The following is a 16,351-nucleotide window of genomic DNA, read 5'->3' as shown; positions in this document are numbered from 1 at the left end:
CTTGTTTCCACCGCCAACATCGTGGTCGACCGCGTCTCCGAGCTCGGTTGGCCAGGCCTACAATACATGGGAGGGTACCCACAAGCAGTCAGTTTAGTTTTTTTAGGGATAGCCAGCCAGCTCAGCAAGTTTTTTTTGAGGGAGCCAGCTCAGCCAACTTTTTTTAGAAACACCTGCAACTTTATTCATACTCATACAAATTACAGGTACACTGATTTAGACCTAACATCCAAGAAAAATACGAAGTAACTCATATGACTAAGAATTATAATGAAATCTTTTATAAACACCTTCTTCGCGGTATCAATCCCCGCTTCGAAGAAATACTTCAGAGACTTCGATAAAGAGGCTGCAATTAGACTGGAGCAACGATATTGTCATTCTTTCACCCGCACGAACATTACCAATAATGGTTTTTGAAAGCGCCTTGAGTCGCCCATCCAAAAAGATGGGAAGCCTTAATCGATGAACGTACTTGGACCGAGGATGATCCCCTAGAAGTGCAGGCCGCCGAATCACAATATCTTCACCATGGTGTCGATGAAAGATTTCAAGTCCACAAAGAACCAAACCAAGAAAAAAGTTTGACACACCAACATAAACTCATTAGATCCGAATAATCGGATCTGTTAGGACAGAAAACTCTCTAACCTTATGGCTCTGCCAAAAAATAAGAGTAAATTTTATTCTCACACGATAATCACTAGACGATGACGGAGAATATAAAGTTCTTGAAGATGAAAGGTCGCCCACCTCTCAACGCCAAAATTTGCGCCGGGCTGCTCCTACTCGGAGCGAAGGCCTTCTTTGGTTTGGAGGAATTTTATAGGATATATTTTTTATAGGAATTTTTCCTTTAGAGCCCTTTGGTTCAGAGAAATGGATTACTATTCCTACATATGATTGATTCATATCCTCCACATTCCAAAGAAAAATAAACATGAGCCTATACACAATGGAAAAATTTCTATGATGCGAATCAAATGACATATCTTTTCCTATACTCATAAAATTTGTGATACATGTCATCTTATTTTCTACTCCTCCCGTTCCTAAATATAAGTCTTTGTAGAGATTTCACTATGGACTACATACGAAGCAAAATGTCTGAATCTATACTCTAAAATGCATCTACATACATTCGTATGTGATTCATAGTGAAACTCTACAAAGACTTATATTTAGGAATGGAGGGAGTATAAGTTTTTTATTCTTATGATAATCCAAAGAGGCCGAAATCTTGGAACCCTTTGCGAGCGTGGAGAGCCGGTCCAGTTTCTCTCGGCCCAGTGCCCAGGTTTCCACCGATCGCAACCGATGACCACCCCCCAACGCGGCCACTCCACGCCCACACGTCGCATTCTCCCCCTTTCGTTGTCCTTCCCCGTCCCCATTCCCTCCGCTCCCCAGTCCGCAGCAGTTCCGCACCGACGCCCTCCTCACCCTCCCCAAAGCCCTAACCGCTCGCCCGCTCCGCCGCCATGAGGTCCAAGGCCAACGGAGACACCGCGTAAGTCACCCGCTCCCGCTCCCCCGCCCCCTCTTCCGGCGCGGTTAACGTTCATGGCTCTCGGTCGTACCGACTAACCTGGTCTCCGTTTCCGCTGATTCCGTGGTGGTGCGGTTGCAGGTTCAAGGCCTCCGGCAAGAACAAGACGGCCACCGGCGGCGTCGCCAAGCCGAAGCGCGCCCCCACCCCTTTCTTCGCTTTCCTGTAAACCCTCCCTCCCCGCCTCCTCCCCCAGATCTATTCCTCTCCGTACTCTAATAATTTTCGAAACTTCGGCGGCAGGGCTGAGTTCAGGCCACAGTACATGGAGAAGCACCCCGAGGCAAAGGGCGTCGCGGCCGTGAGTCTCCCACCCTTCTGCCAGTTTGCTTCTAGGGTTTTGCTTTTAGGGTTTTGCATCTAGGGTTTCGTTTCCATGGCCCATGGCTCATAAGCGTGTGCATGTGCTGCTTGTTTATTTTTCCTTCTAGGTTACCAAGGCGGCCGGGGAGAAGTGGCGCAGCATGTCGGATGAGGTTTGTCTGGTTTTTGCACTGCTTATGCAATTTATATTTGTGGAAAGTTGCTCCTGTGCCGTTATACTTGCCACATCTTGCCAAAATACTACTAGGTTGTCGTACCTGTTGCGTTAAACAACTAATTTGCAGTCCGTTGCCCCAAGATGATAACACAGCGAGTCTCCGTTACAATGTCAGTGTGTCGGAATATGGATGATGTTTATATGATTTTTGCAGTGCTTGTGTAATTAATAATGTTGGTGGATACCTGTGCAGTGCTGTTATATTTGCCGCTTACCAAAATAACACCCAAGCTGTGCTCTATTACCCTTAACTGAACGCCGTCAGTCTCCGTTACAATGTTCTGGCTTTCTAAAATATTTCGCTCAAGGTTAGCAAAGGGAAAACGGAAATATGTTACCCCTTATCTGCCACTGTCTTGCTGAGCTGTTTAATAAGTTTAGCGTCTGTTTGGTGAAGGAAAGATGAATTGTTTGATGCTAACTGGTTAATGCATGCCTTGTTTAGGAGAAGGCAAAGTATGGCGGCAAGAAGGCAGATGCCCCAGCAAGCAAGGTGGTGAACAAGAAGGTAGTGTTATCGCTGCCAAGAATCTTGTGACGTAAAGCTTATACTGCTATGCATTTAAGTAATATCAGTTTTGGGGTAATAATGTTGTTTTCCATTTTTATCAGGAGAGCACCAGCTCCAAGAAGGCCAAGACTGACGCTGACGAAGAAGGTTCTGACGTTGAGGATGATGCCGAGGTATATAAAATTTATGCATCGCTTTAGGTGGCATACATTGCAGTGCTGATGGAATTTACTTCTTGTTACTAACATATGTTTGGTTGTCTTATCGCAGGAGGACGAGGAGTAAATAGTAGATGAGGGAACAGCAGCGGTGCAAATCAGCGTTTGCTGCTTAGGGTTTAGCTTGCCATGTCGATGTCCGGATTATGTAATGTTATGTAAGGAGAATGTTTAGATGCGTGCTCCTGGGCTGTGGCATGCTGGAGATGTCTCTGTTTGACTAGTAGCGAAGAAAAGCTTAAAACCCTTACTGCTTTTCTTTCGTGGACCTCCACAGCATGTGGAAACAGTTATTATGCTTGCTTTTATCTACTGATCTGATGACTAGCCTGCTGTTGGCTTGCTATTAATTGCTTTATGTCTTGTGTTCGCCTTTCACTTTCTTATTGCTTCTCATTTTCCTGCTGCACTTGCTCTCGAGTTTTGTGCAGCAATTTTTTAATATTTATTAAGGTTGTGCCCAATTGATTTCTCCTCTGTAGTTGACCAATGGCTGTGTTCTAACATTTTGCAGTCAGGACATCAGAAGTAATTTTATTTTATTTCGACAGGATGTAAAAATCGATGCTAGTTGCTGGCTTGACGCTGGTGGTTGTGTGACTTGTGTTAGCATAATGCAGTTTTTTTTTTTGCGAGAAAATTTCTGTTCTGTTAATGGCAGTACAACGAAAATCAGAAATAATAGAAATTACTTCATCAGATTCAAACACGTTAAGTTTGCCCATGTATTCTACAATCCAAATTTGTGCAGTGAAACAATTGGTGGTATAAGGTACCCTCTGTTTGCTATCTACAACAAAATCATTTTAAGGTGGCACTACATAATGTTCCACACACGTGAGGTGAACTTGAACATGGCGGTAACCTGTCAAGAACCTTAGCGAGTGTAAAGAGAAGTGAAGAAGACTATCTACAGCTGACCCCATGGCAAGTGCAGTTGGGTATCTCAAACAAACATAAAAAAGAGAGCTTTACAACTAGACGAAAAGCAACTGCATGTAGCTGTCTTCGCTATGATGAGCTCTTCTCGTTTTTCGTGGTTCGGAGCAGCTCTTTCGCCATCGACGAGAAGGATTGAGCGCCATGAGCCATGTCTGCGGACCGAAGATTAATGCCCTGCAGGAAGCACATTTGTAAATGTTAACGCCCTTTCAGGTTTGTGCAGAATGTTCTTTATAGTTGTCTTCCCTGACATTCATATGGAAATTGGAAAGTTTTGCAAAACATAGGGAAATTGGGAATGAGAGAATTTTTTTGTTAGGAAACTGAATTACGCGGTAGGTCCCGTACAAAGAGCAACATGGTAATAGAAATAGGCATAATACTATCAGTAGGGAAGCAAAATGATGTTTACCTCCAATTTTTTTATGTTCTCTTGCAGCTTGTTTCCAATCATTTTTGGAACACTGGTTGAGTCCTGTTCAGATCAACAATGAAGGAAAGGTAAGTGAATGCATCAACTAGTCACATTTCTTCCCTTGAGGGGAAATAACCTATTATGTTGTGACTATTCTATGCATTGCTAATACGATTCCATGCAGATGGTCATCAATCGTAGTAGATCAGCCTTTCTATGGACATAAATGTGCAGGTCATAATTTCAATGATATACTGGCGCTTCTATGCACTCACATCACTTGTTGCATATCCATACTTCATCTTTATCTGGTCAACTTGTCTAACTGATGGTTCATCTTCAGGCTTCTTATTTTCTGTATTCACCTTTTCTTCTGTTCTGGGCTTCAGTTTTCCTGCATATTAAACATTTGAACAACATATCACACTAAAATAGTTGAACTAGAGTGCTAATTTTGAAACGCCGCACCTTGGATTGAAAAGTTAATTACAAACATCTTAGTATAATACTTTTCTGACCTCTAAGAGCCTGGAGTCCCTTGCTGAATTTCTGTTTGCTTAGACCTGCGAAGTGCGGTCCTTTCTGCTTTTGTGTGTTGTCTTCAATGTCGATATCATCTTCAGAAAGAAACATATTAGAGTAAGTATACCCAGACAAAGTAATGATTCGTCTAAAAATTATTGTATTAAGGTGTTCTAAAAAGTGATAGGTGCCAGGCAGACGATATGGTAGTGGGGCTAGCGCCTAGGTGGGCTAGGCGGGAGAAGGCACCTAGGGCCTTTTAGAACTGTGAACAACTGAACATCGTATACCTATGTCTAGCTCAATATTTTCATCATCTTTCAGTGAACTGCTCCTCCTCGCAGATGGTGGAGTGAAGTTCGCTGATGAAAATATCGAGGCCAGTTCTTCAGATGTTGTTGCGATGAATTGTCCATTGCCATTTGCATCACTCTCGTTTGCCTTGCTCCCTTTAGTGTCTTTCATAATCATCCCAAATAAGCCCTGGAGATCTTCCATTATCAGAAAGAAAGATACACAGATGCCTCAACTGACCATAAGATTAATCAGTTACCTTTTTCTTTTCTTTGGGAGACTTAACCACATAGGAAGATTCTTCCCTGAGAGGGTGGTCTTTTCTGTATACCATATTAATATTGTCTACATGCCTGCGTACAAACCGCACGCTTAGATAACTATGTTAAAAATTGTAAGTTCAGCTCGAAATAAATAATGAAATCATTGTGCCCGCTATTTGACGATCATAATAGGGGCTCTAGAATGGCTCAATGGGTCTCTGGTAGTGCACTAAATTGCAAAGCTCCATTATTGGTAAACAAGGTCAACTATTCATCATTACCAAAGTTATAAACTAACCATGCTACCATACCTGTAGATGTCATCTTGACAGAGAGTAGAGAAAAAATATGTCTCCTCTCCCTTAATCTGTATAATCAAAGAAACTATTTATAAGTAAAAGCTACTTTTAAAATCATGAATAGAGCTATACTGAAGTTACTACAGAAGATGTCTCAAAAAGTAAAGTGATAGTGCAATCCATACCAAGATGATTTCTCCATCAGATGAACATGTTATGGAACTAGAGGAATTCAAGTTTTTTGAATGTACAAAACCTCGTAAAGAGGCTTCCTTCAGCAAGGATAAATCTGGGAGGGACCTGCAGTTTCATAAATACACTAGAATTCATCGACTTCATTTGAATGCCCTCGACCCCTCATGCAAAGTTTTCAACTCAGCTGTTATCTCACCTTGTTTCTACTTTTCCGTTGGAGAAGACTAGTACAATTCCAATTTCAGAAGAAGCACCATGGATAACAGATACAAAACAACAGCTACCGTTTAACTTTTTCTTATTAGTTATCTTCTTCATTCCCTGCACAAAGGAAAGCTCCATATGAACAACAACACTCACATAAAAACAGAACTTCTGAGATAACTGGAAATACAAATACCTGAATCGCATGGCTCAAGGAAAATAAGCGGATTGCATCTTCCGTGCAAAGCAACAGCAAAGATTCCCTCAATGCTGTATCATGGTTATCAGATCCTGGTGCTTCGTTTGGAGATAACTCTGGATGATGGCATTATGTGGCTTTAGAATGGCATAATAGTGCGGTAATAGTACCTTGAGAATGGGGTTGGTGGGTAGATATACAAAAAAAAGGATTATTATGCAAGATCATATAGCTCACCCAATGTCTGCAACAGAAGGGCTCTTGTGGGTCTGTTTGTCTGAACTGGGTTGGCATTCAAAAGTTTTCCAGTTTCTTCCTCGAGAATACAAATAGAAGAATCTTCCATTCCTACTATCAGAAGATCCTTATCGTACCCATTGTGGCTGTAGAGTTCAAATTGCAAGGAGGCAATTCCACCAGAGACACGACACTCAAGCTGTTTTTGATACAATATAGTAGCATCATCTACTTTGATAACTGATACCTGAAACATGTTTTTCCAGACATGTCACTTTCTTGGTTGAATAATGAGCTCAAATTTTGAGTTGAATAACCATATTTAACGAACTGCTTTCATGAGATAAATGATTGTGTGATAGTTCCATCTCTTTAAAATAATCGTCAACACAATAAATAACATACGTGACATGAGTCACTTCATATCAAGAATGGCGAACTGCAAAGTCTTCGAAGAAGTAACCACTATTTTGCTTAACAAGATACTAAAACTTGTTGAACTGTGAGTAATATTAACCATTTAACTTAAAAAATTTCTGTGAGATCGCATATCAAACACATATGATATTTAGTAGCTTTGAGTCTGTAATTTGACTATTGTAGACAGTGGTAAAATTTTAGTGCTACTATTTTGAAACTGTGATACTATGCTTTTATTGTGTTGATTAACGGTGCTTTGAGCCTAATAGTTCAGAAAATTGAGAACATTTTGCACAATGGACAAATTTCTTACAATTCCTTTTTCTGTCCCAACAGCAAAATGCTTCGAGTTAGAGATCATAGAAGTTGAGGTTACAGCTCCCTTGAGCTTTATACTTCTTGCATCGTAGTTATCCCCTTGCTTTCCTAACGAGTCACAAAAATTCTGGTTAACTAACATAGAGAAATTCCATAGACTTTGATATAAAAACATTATTAAAAAGATACATCAACTAGATGATAAGATCAGGCGCTACTGAACTGCTGACAGCCATTTATTAAGCTTATACCTCCTATATAAAATATATAAATTGTTTCTACTTGTGGACAACAAAATCAACCAAACATATATAACTCTTGAGAAACTCCACATTATACGCCTGTCCTTTCTTTTGAAATTAATGCAGCAAACTCCGCATCATCTCTTACTTTTAATTGAAGGTTCGCCTATGGAAACCCTATAAACAACCTTATTATGATAGTTTAGAACTCGGCGAGACAAGCCGCAAACTCATGCTTATTTACTGAAAGGAGGTGATCTTATACTCGGATAATCCAAACGTGATGAATGTATACTAACCATCCATTAGTTTAATGCGCCAAAAAATCACCGAATGTGCTAAAATTTAACTGGTAAATTGCAAAGTTTGCAGTAATATTATTGAAATTATTCTAGTGCAAACTCTTTCATAGAATCAACAACCAAGTTACTATATAGGTAGATGGAAGCACAATCCCTGAGCAAGTTAGTACCTTGTAAAATGGATAATATATTGTCGCTAGAGTCCTTTTTGAATGTGATTACGCGGACCTGGAAAGAAGAAATAAATTTCAATGCACTGGAAGTGTATTTAACACATAAACTAGAAACCACCTGGTAGCCGTGGAGTAGCTTACTGTTCCACCCTGATCCCCAGATATAAGAATGCTGGAGGACATATCAAACTGCAATGAAGTAATACGGGCTCGACTTGATGTATTGTCTTCATGCTGTGAAGTTATTAGATGGTTATTAGAATGAAGTTGAACACGGCAGTTCGTAAAGAATTCATAATTGTATAACACTTGGCAAAACAGTTGGGATTTGAAGCTACCTGCTGCTTTATCATAAAAATCTGCAGCAGAAGAGGACATGATGCATCCCAAAAGCTTATGGTTCCATCCATATGTCCAGTTATATAAAGATTCCTGGTTTTATGGATGTTGCTAAGACTTGCGGATATCTGACCTTTATCCTTCATTGAAAGCAGCCATGGATATTTGGAGGCCAATGTTGAAAAATAATCCTGTCCATTAAAAAGATGAAGCTGTCTGGTCAAAGAGTTCACAGTTGTTTGCAGGTATAATTTACAAATCTATACATGCCTCGTTAGCTGTTGCTGTACGGTCACTTGTGTAGAACTTTGCAACGTTGATGCCCGAATCACCATACGGTTGTTTCACAAATGAGTGGCTTGGAAGTGTTGGTGGTGATCTAGACTGAGATTGAAGAAGGTAGCGCTCAATTTCTGAATCATCGTATAAACAGATTTGACCAGATTTCAACAAGAGAACAAGAACAGTCTGTCTTTGCTTATTTGGGTCACTGAGGCCTGTAACAAACTCCATTCCTTGACAAGCTTCTGTGATGGGCAATACCATCTTTACTATTCGAGATTCACTCTCTTCATTCAGAATCAGGACCTGTGTCCAGAAAACACAAATGAAAGATTGAACGAAGATGCATTTCTCACTAAACAAAATATCAAGACATCTTATCCACGTGAACCAGCACTATATTCTTCAGAAAGAAATCGACCGTTCCAAGTTCAAATAATGCTTTGGACATGGATCTTTTGTCTGGTTGCTGGAAAAATGACACCCAATCCGTTGCCCTTTGGGTGAGCATTTACTTTGAGTACCCATAATTTTTTATTTGTTCAAGTCAGTCCCAAAACCAGTAGATCATCCAGTCTAATTCGGTCTGTTACCAATCGATACGCTTCTTAAAACCCTAGAAAATGTAATACTGAGAAGCAAAATCATACAACCTGAATTTCGTATTCAAAAGGGCCAGAGGCCAGAGAAAATCGGTATCTGACAACCTGATAGTTATTTAGTGATAGTCCTGGCAGACAGATATGATGAAATTTACTGCTCCAATTATTTGCAATCAGCTAAAGTTTGCTAAGATATGATGTGAAATAACTAAAATGTCATTTGGGATAACAATATCCATATGGAAAGCATGCACTTGAAAAGTATGGCAGAAAATCAGGAACATCATAAAAACCACTGTGAAAATATTTCAGTGTTTCTACCTGATATAGGTATGCATGTTCGCTGAATCCATTAATATACAAGCGTCCAGACTTTCCATCAGAAGGAACCCATCTCAAAGAGATTATTGGCACCTTGTCTAGCTTGTATCCAAGGTTAAGCCTCTGAAGTGGTAGATTCGGATTACTCGAAGATGAGGAATTTTCTGCACTGAAAATATCAGGAATAGCCCAAAGGTAGATATCACCACTGTCATATCCAATAGCAACTTTGCTTCCCTTGGAACAAGCCCAGCATGACGATGTCACATTTTTCTCCTCCTGGTGCGATTGTTGTTGCGTAGTTCTACCGGATACGAATACCACTCTGCTTGCCTTAATATCCCATAAGGTCATGACACCATCTCTGAATATAATGAGCAACCTGAGAGGAAGAGTGCGACTTAATCAGACATTTCACTATGCTTACGGAGGGCTATGAATTATATGGAAGATCAACACGAATATGACATGGCTCAAAAGCTGCAATTATTCGTGCCAAACCATGGTAATGAGAAGAGACCCACCTGTTAGATTCAGCCAAAGGCTGCGGCGATACGAATGCGACATCTACCCCATTACCACCATTTGCCGTGGAACCTTCAATAACAGATCAAAGTGAGTCAAAATTTGAATTTAATTTTCCAATTACAATGGCTCTTATTGATTGGCATCAGTACTGCTGTTGTGAAGTTTCTTTCTGAATATTTACAAAATATCTGAATAGGGACGATATTTTACATATAACTGCAAACTGAATAAACTTTTTTGAAGAAGAATAAACAAAGTTGGGTATGCAGCTAGCCTTAAGAAAAGTGAGTATGCAACATATACATTGATATTCTAGGGACGGCTTATCTTTCCTGATTTGGTTTGCTGCTTTTTTGGTTCGTTACGATTCTAGTTCTTTTCCGATAGTTTCGTTCTGTTCTGGCGTTTTGGCCTTTGTCTTGGTGCTTTTTCCCTAATACAAAGTGACACGCATTTTGATGCGTGTTCAAGGAAAGAAAAAAAAAGACAGCATACCATAGGACTCAGCAAAAGGAATGCAATATGGCAGGTCAACTAGACACCGCTGACCCAAGTCAAGCTTGAACAAGGACACATTTCCAAAACTATCTCCTGCATATCTGCGCAACCCAGAATTCTCGTTAGCACATTTAACCCATCAAGATCCATGCCGTAGCACTAGTACATTCAGTAACCATCACTTACATGTAGAAACTCTTCTGCAGCACTGTAAACGCGGTTATTTGCTTCTCAAAGGGATGCAGATAACACAGCCTCTTCGTGTCGATGTCCCAGACCTGCAAACAATGCCTTTTCCGAATCAACAACGCATGGAGAAAGAAGAGCACATTTAGTGAATGGACCAAGATGATGCGTGGGAGGAATAGACGTGCCTCGATCTGGTTCTGAGTGTTCACGCTCAGGAGAACCCCTTGGCCATCGGCGAACTGAAAGTGAGCGTCGAATTCAGTCACATCGATCCAGGTTCAGCAATGAAGCACTGGACACGGAAAGCAACGGGATTGGAAGCGGGTGGCGACTGGTACCTGCATGAACTTGGAGGGGATGGGGGAGGGGGACTGGAGCAGCGCCTGCGTGTTGTCGCGGCCGAGCAGCTTGATCTGCCCATTCCTGCAGGCGCGCGACGCAGCAGAGGGCGTCAGCGACGGCGGGGAGAGGTGGGTGGGCGGCGCGTCCGTCGGAACTCGGAATGGAAGCAGCAAGCAAGCGGGTGGGGTTTGGGAGCTGTCGGTGTCGGTGGGTTACCTGGTGGCGACGGCGAGGACGTGGAGGAGGGGGTCGTAGGCGAGGAGGGCGGCGTCGGCGGGGACGCCGTAGTGGAAGGCCAGCCGCGGGCTCACGTCCTCGGCGCGCAGCCCGCCGATGCCGCCGCTGTGTTGCTGCGAGGAAGTAAAACAAGGATTAGAAGCATACGAAAAATGGGACGCGGCTGCTTCCGTAGCATAGTGGTATTGCGTTCGCTTCGTAAGCGAAAGGCCGCGAGTTCGATCCTCGCCGGGAGCTGAATTTTTGTTCAAATATTTCATTTTCTCACCCTATTTTGTCCTTATTGCACCCTAAAATATCACTTTCAAACTTGAAATGTTTATCTCTGAGAAAAATAATAAACGAAGGAAAAGGACGAGATATGTCCTGGCTCCTACTTGATGTAAGTCCATCTACTACGTGTCAGGGTGTCCTGATCCCCCGGCCCATGAGCTCAGCCGGCCAAGCACATGGCACAGTCACATCGAAATGAGCACGTAACAGCATCATCATCTTAACTTTTGCACGATCTAATAAACGGCCAGGTGGCGTGATCTAATTAGCGCCAAAGAATCATGATGCCAACGGATTGGCACACGCGTCAGGCTAGTGCAATTTCAAAATAAGATTCATGTCCTAACTTAATCTGAAGCATTTCACAATTCCCAGTTTTTTAAGATCATCAAAAATCTTTTTCGAGAGTGAATCATCACAAATCTCAAGTTTGTACTAGCGCGTTGCTGTCAGTGCATGGCCTACTAGAGGATCATTTTGTTTATCCACTTTGTTGCACGTTCCTCAGTTGCCCTACTATGAAGTTACTAATACTTTTTTTCCCCTTAAAAAAGGGAAAATCACGCACCATCATGTCCCTGTCTTTAGCAAGAGTGGCCTGTCAAAAATGAACCCTACATGCCTACTACTGTAATTCTGCAGAGAGTCAAGGCTTATGACGCAGATCATATTTTGGAAACGGCACGATATGAAAGAGTGGCCAAAGCCAGATACTGAAATCGACAGCCGCGACTGAACAACGCCCGCTGTAGAACAGTCGTCGGTGACTGCAGGCCAAAGCCGGCATGCATTGCCTACGGTGAACCCAATCATATACGTACTAGTACACTACGTATATAAGAATAAGCGAATCTCGTTGTCTCGCTGATCTCGAAGAACCGGCCTACTATAGGATATTTTATCTTGAACTCCCACATATTGTAATCCATCCAATCTATGCGTCGAACTTGGTCAATCTATCAAAATTTCTTATCCGTCTCGATCGCCTTATTTTACCTCTGTACTACTAGCTGTGCCACGCCACTGAGACTGGGTAGAATCATTTCCGCAGCGACTAAACAATGCGTCCTTTGCTTGGACGACATTAATGAGGTCACATGGACTTCCAGAGCCGCCTTAAATTTCCGAATGGTAGATGAGTGCATGGCATTTGTGGGTGTGGGTGTTTCAAATTTGAACGGAGCTCGGATCGAAACAAGGACGCGAGCGCGACACTCCGTCTCTGACGAGGCAGGGCGACATTGGGCGACGGCGTCCACGAGGCAACATTCTTTTCTTGCTCCCACGGCGAAAATAAGGAAATGAGCAGAAAGTGACATTTTCCGCAGGAAGGATTACGTGCGAATTCGGTCGGTGGAGAAGGGGAGGAGTGACACCAACAACTACTCCCCAATCAGGAAAAGAAAAGAGACCATTCTAGGATTGCCCACCGTCGAATCTCATCTACATGTTCTAGCAAAATTGTCTTAATCTCTACTCCCTACTACACAGAATCGACCAAGAACAAGGAAGCTGATAAATCGGAGTGGTAGTAAAATGGCAGCAGAGAGCATTGGACCGGATTGGATCGAGCGAGCGAGCGAGAGAGAGAGGTTATATACCTTCTTGGAGGCCTTCTCCACGAGCTTCTTGACGAACATGGCCGATCCACGGCGACCAAGGCAGAATCCAACCAAGAATCCACTCGCAGGTAAATCAGGATCGACGCCTCTCTTCTGTACTTGAAGCAGCAGCGGTTGTCAACTTGGGCGTCAGGAACAGCAGGAGGGAATGAATCGGGGAAACCAAGGACGAAACCGTCGATGAAGGCAGGGAGGAAGAAGAGGAAGAAGGGGGTGTCAGACGGACAGGGGAGGAAGAGGAGTTTTGTGTTGGGAGGGCAGTTAAGGATTAGGTCGAGATCGATGCTACAGACACTGTCGAGTGAGAGAGCGGAGGGGGGTTTAAAAAGGAAGGAGCCAGCCAGGGACCGCAAACGGACGCGGAATAATAATCCCGGGTTCCCGGTTCAACGATGGGCCAGGGCGTGATCCCGGTACGTGCACTTGGCATCGCCTCGGCGCAACCGAGAAATAATGAAATCTCAAGACGTGCCTTTTCCCTTCAACCACCTTCGTTCATGCTGTCAGCAGAGGAAGGGTAACGTGGCAGCGAGGCGACTCGCGGCGAACGGATCGGTCCAGTCGGTGTGGGGGTGCCGGCCGGTCCTCCGCATATGGAATGTACTGAAGAAGGAAGAGGCAGGCAGCGCCAAGGATGGAAAGGAGAGCTGGGCATGGGCATGGCGTTACTACTAGTTGCTTGTTTTGGAGAGGACACCTTCTTGGGCGTTGATGGCATGGCCTGGATTCTGGAGAGGCCATAAGTGGTGTGCTTATCTGCCCTATCCTATTTTGCCGAGTACCAAACGCTTGCTAAATTCAGGGATGTGGTAGTAATCGGTTGCAGATTCAGGGATTGTGGTGGAGATGATCGGATGGGATGGGTGGTGGTGTGTGGGACAGAGAACCCACCGTCCACGGATGGTCGGTGCCAGCAAGGTCGGGAATAGTAGTATTGGACGGTTTCTGTGTTTTGAGGTGTGCTTGCCAGGTGTCAACACGCTAGAGGAACGGACAACGAAGGAATGAGGGTGTAGGCCACACCTACGTGAGATTGAGGTTAAGGCCCCACCCCATATGGTCCGGCCGTGCCCATTTGGGATAAACGGATACAAATCGCGGCACAACGCGCAGGAGCAAACAGACAAACGTCTACTTTTTGTCTGCTTTCAACAAATTCCCAGCTCAAATTTGGGCCGAGTTTGCGTCAAAATAGACAACGCGCGGACCGGCAGGACGCGTGCCCTTGTCCTCCCCTGGCCCACCCGTCGGGGACACAACCCCCTTTTCTCTTCCCCCTCCCCCCCCCGACGATGACATGTATCTGGGGTAGGGTCCTAGGCCTGACCTACATACCCTACCCAAGGACACCACATACAAGAATTCAAGGCCTACAAAGTTAGGAAGGAGTCACCGAGTGGAATGCCTGCAGCCTACAAGTCACTCGGACGAAGGATCCACTCGAAAGCCTCACCATCACTCGACCATCTCTACCCACTCGGAGTACCAAGCGTCACTCGGCGGAAGAAGACCGAGAGTCACCCTGAGACAGAAACAGTCAGACGATCAGTTCACCACCATAAAGAACATCTAACGCTGGCGTTACCTGTAACGCCCACATCCTTTAACCTCTCCATTGAACCCTTGAGTAACGGGGCATTCATGAGGGGCCAGCGGACTCTATATAAGCCACCCCTCCACCCTTACACAAGAGTTCGCACCTCTTGTACCACAACACTCCAGATAAATAGGCTCCCGCAGCACCGAGACGTAGGGTCTTTACCTCCTTCCGAGAGGGGCATGAACTCGTAAATCCGAGTGTACAACCATACCGTAGCTAGACTCTGCCCTCCTATACGTACCCCTATACTCTATTGTCAGATCTGTTCCCACGACAGTTGGCGCCCACCTTGGGGCAGGTGTCTAGGCGACTTCCGGCGTGGTTGCGTTTTTCAACATCTTCACCATGGTTTCTGGCGGCGGACTGTCCTGGGTCGCGAGATCCGTCTCGGCGCTCTCAGCTTCGTCGCCGATGATTCGGCGTGGCTCCAAGAAGCCCCTTTGGACGTCGAGGCGCTCCCTATTTGCGGGGCGGCGCACTTCCGCGCAGGCTCCTGTGGCGTCCTCCTCCGGCAACCGTTGACTCAGTATCAGTCGGCCCTGACGGCGTTTTCCCTTCCCGCTGCTCGCCGTCGCAAGCGATCCGGTCGCTCTCGGCTCGAGCGGTGGGTTAGGCATGCGTTGGCTCGTCAGTCATCCGCTCAGCAGATCACGACAACCGAGCCCGACGAATCCCTCTACAATTTGATCGATCCGTTGTCAGATCACTCAGATGTTCCTTCCGAGCGCGAGAGCAGCGACCCGGCGGCGAAAGTACTTATGGTCGGCTCTCAGCATAGCCCGCCAGGGTATTCCCGCGATGTGGCTGGGGGCAATGGTCCGTCACATACCAACGACGAGTATTACCCGCAATCCCTCACCACTCAACAGAGAGAAGAACTACTGCACATGAATGAGCGAGTCCTTCGGACTCCCATCATCGACGCGACCACCGAGGCCCAGGCTTTGGAAGCGGTGCGCATAGCCACTTTGGACGAACGCACGCATCTCGAGGTGCTCCAGAAATCACTCGACGACCGCTCTCGCAGGCAACCCTCAAGCTCCAATCGATGGCAACGACAACTGTTCCCGAGTGGATCGCAAAATGAGTATCAGGTACTCCACACTCCAATTCAGAACTTAGCAGCAGCTGCACGGATTGCAGATTCCATCCAGCCGTCCCGATTCGAAGCTGGAGAAGGTCTTCGGTAGATCCGAACGCTACTCACAGCGGCTGGGGAATAGAATTCGGTCGTTTCCCATTCGCGCGACAGAATTCATAGCAGGTCTGTCAGAGCAGACACAGTTCAGTCAGCCCACAACCCGAGATCGCCTCCGCAGCGTGAAGATCGCGGTTACCACCAGGATCAGTACCTGGATCAAGGCCACGGTCAGTTTGCTCCTCAACATCACCGTGACGACGCCCCCTCCGAGGGGTGATTCGTACGCGCCCCGGCGGTACGATGCCATGCACCCATACGACGATGAGCGGAGAGAACCAGTCGATCCCCGAGATCCAGGGTTCAACGCGAGGTCACTCCTCTTGCATAATCTAGTCGACAGTGGCAGAGCTCACCAAGAGAGCTTGGACAGAGATCGTCCGAGTGGAAGTGGCGTGTACATCTCTGGGCTTGAGTGTTTCAGCAGGGCCATATGGGCCGCAGAGATACCACCCAACTTCAGGTTAGCCATGGGA

At 44.9% G+C, this 16,351-nt stretch overlaps 2 protein-coding genes and 1 non-coding gene across 4 annotated transcripts; 2 read left to right on the top strand and 1 right to left on the bottom strand.

The window, feature by feature from the left end:
• Window positions 1–1,297: 1,297 nt before the first annotated feature.
• LOC109731496 (DNA-binding protein MNB1B) lies at window positions 1,298–3,177 on the top strand. Its single transcript, XM_020290671.4, has 7 exons — window positions 1,298–1,510; window positions 1,631–1,714; window positions 1,793–1,850; window positions 1,981–2,025; window positions 2,536–2,598; window positions 2,703–2,774; window positions 2,872–3,177. The coding sequence occupies exons 1-7, from the start codon at window positions 1,482–1,484 to the stop codon at window positions 2,884–2,886; spliced, it is 366 nt and encodes a 121-aa protein (XP_020146260.1). The 5' UTR covers window positions 1,298–1,481; the 3' UTR covers window positions 2,887–3,177.
• Window positions 3,178–3,498: 321 nt separating this feature from the next.
• Window positions 3,499–13,419, bottom strand: LOC109731495 (uncharacterized). 2 transcript variants are annotated; one of them, XM_020290670.4, is made up of 24 exons: window positions 13,057–13,419; window positions 11,162–11,295; window positions 10,942–11,026; window positions 10,789–10,842; window positions 10,601–10,692; window positions 10,412–10,515; window positions 9,913–9,985; window positions 9,389–9,770; window positions 8,454–8,771; window positions 8,183–8,374; window positions 7,986–8,078; window positions 7,842–7,899; window positions 7,123–7,235; window positions 6,390–6,636; window positions 6,150–6,268; window positions 5,946–6,070; window positions 5,740–5,854; window positions 5,567–5,622; window positions 5,252–5,345; window positions 4,989–5,181; window positions 4,695–4,793; window positions 4,452–4,570; window positions 4,174–4,236; window positions 3,499–3,935 (listed from the first exon to the last, which is right to left on the bottom strand). In XM_020290670.4, the coding sequence occupies exons 1-24, from the start codon at window positions 13,093–13,095 to the stop codon at window positions 3,831–3,833; spliced, it is 3,072 nt and encodes a 1,023-aa protein (XP_020146259.1). In that variant the 5' UTR covers window positions 13,096–13,419; the 3' UTR covers window positions 3,499–3,830. The 2 variants fall into 2 exon arrangements, with proteins under 2 accessions (XP_020146259.1, XP_040255500.1); XM_040399566.2 differs by lacking the exon at window positions 13,057–13,419 and having other exon boundaries at window positions 11,162–11,457.
• TRNAT-CGU (transfer RNA threonine (anticodon CGU)) lies at window positions 11,348–11,419 on the top strand. Its single transcript has one exon. It is a non-coding gene; the product is annotated as a tRNA-Thr (tRNA).
• Window positions 13,420–16,351: the final 2,932 nt, after the last annotated feature.

The sequence above is a fragment of the Aegilops tauschii genome, chromosome 2 (genome assembly GCF_002575655.3).
Source record: "Aegilops tauschii subsp. strangulata cultivar AL8/78 chromosome 2, Aet v6.0, whole genome shotgun sequence".
NCBI classification, from domain to species: Eukaryota; Viridiplantae; Streptophyta; class Magnoliopsida; order Poales; family Poaceae; genus Aegilops; species Aegilops tauschii.
This window is presented reverse-complemented; position numbering and strand designations above follow the sequence as displayed.

Coding starts and splice junctions, on each gene's coding strand:
- LOC109731495 (XM_040399566.2), bottom strand. CDS start 11,442: ATGAAATATTTGAACAAAAATTCAGCTCCCGGCGAGGATCGAACTCGC. Junction 11,027..11,161: donor GTCCTCGCCGTCGCCACCAG/GTAACCCACCGA, acceptor GCGCGCCTGCAG/GAATGGGCAGATCAAGCTGC. Junction 8,772..9,388: donor AACATGCATACCTATATCAG/GTAGAAACACTG, acceptor TTCTGGACACAG/GTCCTGATTCTGAATGAAGA.
- LOC109731496 (XM_020290671.4), top strand. CDS start 1,482: ATGAGGTCCAAGGCCAACGGAGACACCGC. Junction 1,511..1,630: donor AAGGCCAACGGAGACACCGC/GTAAGTCACCCG, acceptor GTGCGGTTGCAG/GTTCAAGGCCTCCGGCAAGA. Junction 2,599..2,702: donor GCAAGGTGGTGAACAAGAAG/GTAGTGTTATCG, acceptor CATTTTTATCAG/GAGAGCACCAGCTCCAAGAA.